Source organism: Phaethon lepturus, unplaced genomic scaffold (genome assembly GCF_000687285.1).
Source record: "Phaethon lepturus isolate BGI_N335 unplaced genomic scaffold, ASM68728v1 scaffold30633, whole genome shotgun sequence".
In the NCBI taxonomy this organism is placed as follows: domain Eukaryota; kingdom Metazoa; phylum Chordata; class Aves; order Phaethontiformes; family Phaethontidae; genus Phaethon; species Phaethon lepturus.
Window position 1 is genome coordinate 1,168 of NW_010528848.1, and position 3,019 is coordinate 4,186.

The following is a 3,019-nucleotide window of genomic DNA, read 5'->3' on the forward strand; positions in this document are numbered from 1 at the left end:
GTACAGACAACAGTTTGCATGCCAGCAGAGTTCAGTTTCTTGGAAGATAGGGTAGAACAGCCACCCGCCACTGTACCTGTCTTGTGTTGCAGTGACTAGTACAATCCAGAGGTGAGCTGACAGAAAATGCCAACTTAGGAAACAGAGTTACTCTGCTTGTGGGTAACTTTGTGCCGAAGTCTGGGAACAGGCATGCCTATCACAGCCCAGCTGTAGCTGTAAGCTCCACTGGTCTGAGTGCTGGGAATGGTGCTTCTCTAGCGAAGCACGGGGACTGGAAGTGCCCTGTGCTTGCATGAACTCACTGGTGCTACTGCTTTCCTTCACAGTTAAGCACAGCGGCAGTGTCAGCTTCGATGAGATAGTGAACATTGCACGGCAGATGCGGCACAGATCGCTGGCTCGAGAGCTCTCGGGTGAGTACTGATGCTGAGGTTGCAGAGTCCTCCCTCTGCTCTTGGTGCCTGAGCCAGGTTCTGGTCCCATTCCTGGGAGGGCCCCATAGCTGTGGTGTGGTGGTGGAGCTCCTCGTGCGGCCTGGCCGCTCAGGCACTGAGCACCACACTGCAAGCAGCCGGCCTCACACCTTCTGGTGCAGGTAGTACAGGATGGTGAGCAGTACATGTGGTGCTTCCTGGTGCCTTCTCTAGACCTGGCTTCAGTGGTTTGCTGTCCTCTGGTGAACCCAGAGGTGAGCGAGGGAGGGACAGCTGAGGGATGTGAGGAGTTGAATCACAGAATTGTTAAGGTTATCAAGTCCAACCATCAACCCAACACCACCATGCCTGCTAAATCATGTCCTGAAGTGCCACATACATATGATTTTTGAACACCCCGTGATGGTGACTCCACCCCCCTGGAGAGCCTGTTCCAATGCTTGACCACTTTCATTAAAGGAATGTTTCCTAATATCCAATCTAAACCTTCCCTGGCACAAACTTGAGGCCATTTCCTCTCGTCCTATCGCTAGTTCCTTGGGAGAAGAGACCAACACCCACATTGCCACAACCCCCTTTCAGGCAGTTGTAGAGAGCGATAAGGTCTCCCCTCAGCCTCCTCTTCTCCAGACTAAACCCCAGTTCCCTCAGCCGCTCCTCATAAGATATGTTCTCCAGACCCCTCACCAACTTCGTTGCCCTTCTCTGGACACGCTCCAGCCACCTCAGTGTCCTTGTAGTGAGGGGGCCAAAATCGAACACAGTATTTGAGGTCCAGCCTGAGTTCTCTGCCTCTTCAGAGTTTTTTCCTGTTGTAAAGTGCTGACAACCTGTATCTTCCCACTGCAGGAACGATCAAAGAGATCCTTGGAACTGCCCAGTCTGTGGGCTGTAGCATCGATGGCAGGCACCCACATGATATCATTGATGACATCAATAATGGTGCAATTGAGTGCCCAGCTGTAAGTATCCATCTCTGGCTGAAACTGCTGTATTAGGCTGTTTACTGAAAAACTCTACTAATGAGCTGTATTTTCCTCTTTCAACAGAGCTAAGGCTGCAGAAAGTAAGTTGCTGTAAGAAGGCTCCTTAAGTTTTTGTAGCACCTTAAATACTTAATAAAAGACACAGTTGTCTGCAAACAGTGTTAATGGTTTAATTTGTCTTTGTCCCATGCTGCACGAACTGTGGGTTTTGGCTGGGGACCACTTCTGCATCAACCACAGACTTCAAAGCTGGAAGATGCTCATTGCCTGTTTGCTGCCCTGAAATCATTTGCTTGCAGCAACACTGAGCTTGGAGAAGTGGAGCTGCCTCAATCCAGTGCTCCAGTAAAGAGCATATGTGGCCTGTGTAAAGCTTTTGGTGAGCTCTGCTCTGGCCAGTGAGCTGCTGCAGCCAGGACCAAACACGGACTGCCCGCTGCCTGCCTCTTGGCCCTGTGCTAGAGTAGCTGCATGTGCTTCTGGGGTGGAAGGGCTCCAAGTCCCTGTTTGAAGTGAAACCCAAGGTGTGGCTCTCCAGTCAGCATTCCCAGGGGCTGCAGGAGCCAGGAGAGCTTTGTGAGCCTGGCAGTAGGTACCTTGGCCTTTCCTGTAGCCTGTTATTACCAGGAGGAACCTTTGGCCTAGGCATGGTGGGTTTTCTGTGAACAAATTGGATTCTTTGCTCTGCTTTTCTCCTGCTGTGAAGCAGAGGACATTGTGGATTTTCTGGTGGCCAGGACAAGTAAACACATTCTAGTTCTCGAGCTGAATTTCTTTGCTTTATTTAATCACTGGAGTGAGTCTTGATTCTGGGTGGGATCTTGTGGTCCTCTCTGCTTCAGAGAGTTGTAAAGGGCCCGGTCTCATGTTTCTTGGGTCTCCTGATTCCCTGAATGGTGATACTGGGGGAGCGGGGTAAGCAAGCCCTGTAGCCCCTCTCTATGTCGTATGTTCCAGGTCCTGGTGTATTCTCTGAAAGAAAAAGTGGTTTACATGTTGGTATTTCCCTTTGCAAGGGCATTCTGTAAATGCCGTGCTACTGCTTCTCGAGGAAACAGATCCTAAGACCTGGTTGAGCCACAAAACGTTGTGTTTAGCAGTGAATATTCTGTTTCTGCTAGTAACTGCAGGGTGCAGGAGTGTCAAAGCTGCTGATGCAGAGCTGCTGCTCACAGACAAAAGGAGGTTGCCCTACTAACGGCATCTTCCTGAAGGAAAGGCAACTTGCTTACTTGGGGTAAAAAAACCTGTCAGTAAGAGGTGCCCGTGCCCATCATGGGAGGGATTGGGGTAGGGGTATAAGTGCAGCTATTGAAAGAGCAAAAGGTTTAGCCTTGCTTATTCAAAATGACCGCTTTTGGCAAAACTTGAGGGCCTTGCAAACACCCCCCTGGGGATCTCATCTGCTGAGGCTGTACAGAACCGAAGCCCAGCTATAGCACATCCACCTTTTCAACCTCTGGAGATGTTCCCGTGTGTTTTGGCCTTGATGCTTGAAATTGTTGTACTTTGCAGCATTTGACACCTGGCGCTCACACCCGAGAGCTCTGTCCAGCTGTTGCAGTGGTACAGCTGGGGATGTGGATAGAACCCAAG

The 3,019-nt window shown here is 50.4% G+C and overlaps 1 protein-coding gene across 1 annotated transcript in view; it reads left to right on the top strand.

Annotated features, from left to right (window-relative positions):
• The window catches only part of RPL12 (ribosomal protein L12), a gene marked incomplete at its 5' end in the record, with an annotated part of 2,605 nt that extends 1,029 nt beyond the window's left edge, over positions 1 to 1,576 (top strand). Inside the window, 3 exons of the mRNA XM_010283784.1 lie at positions 330 to 416; positions 1,287 to 1,399; positions 1,487 to 1,576. Coding sequence (XP_010282086.1) covers positions 330 to 416; positions 1,287 to 1,399; positions 1,487 to 1,492 — 206 coding nt within the window. The remainder of the gene's footprint in view (positions 1 to 329; positions 417 to 1,286; positions 1,400 to 1,486) is intronic.
• Positions 1,577 to 3,019: the final 1,443 nt, after the last annotated feature.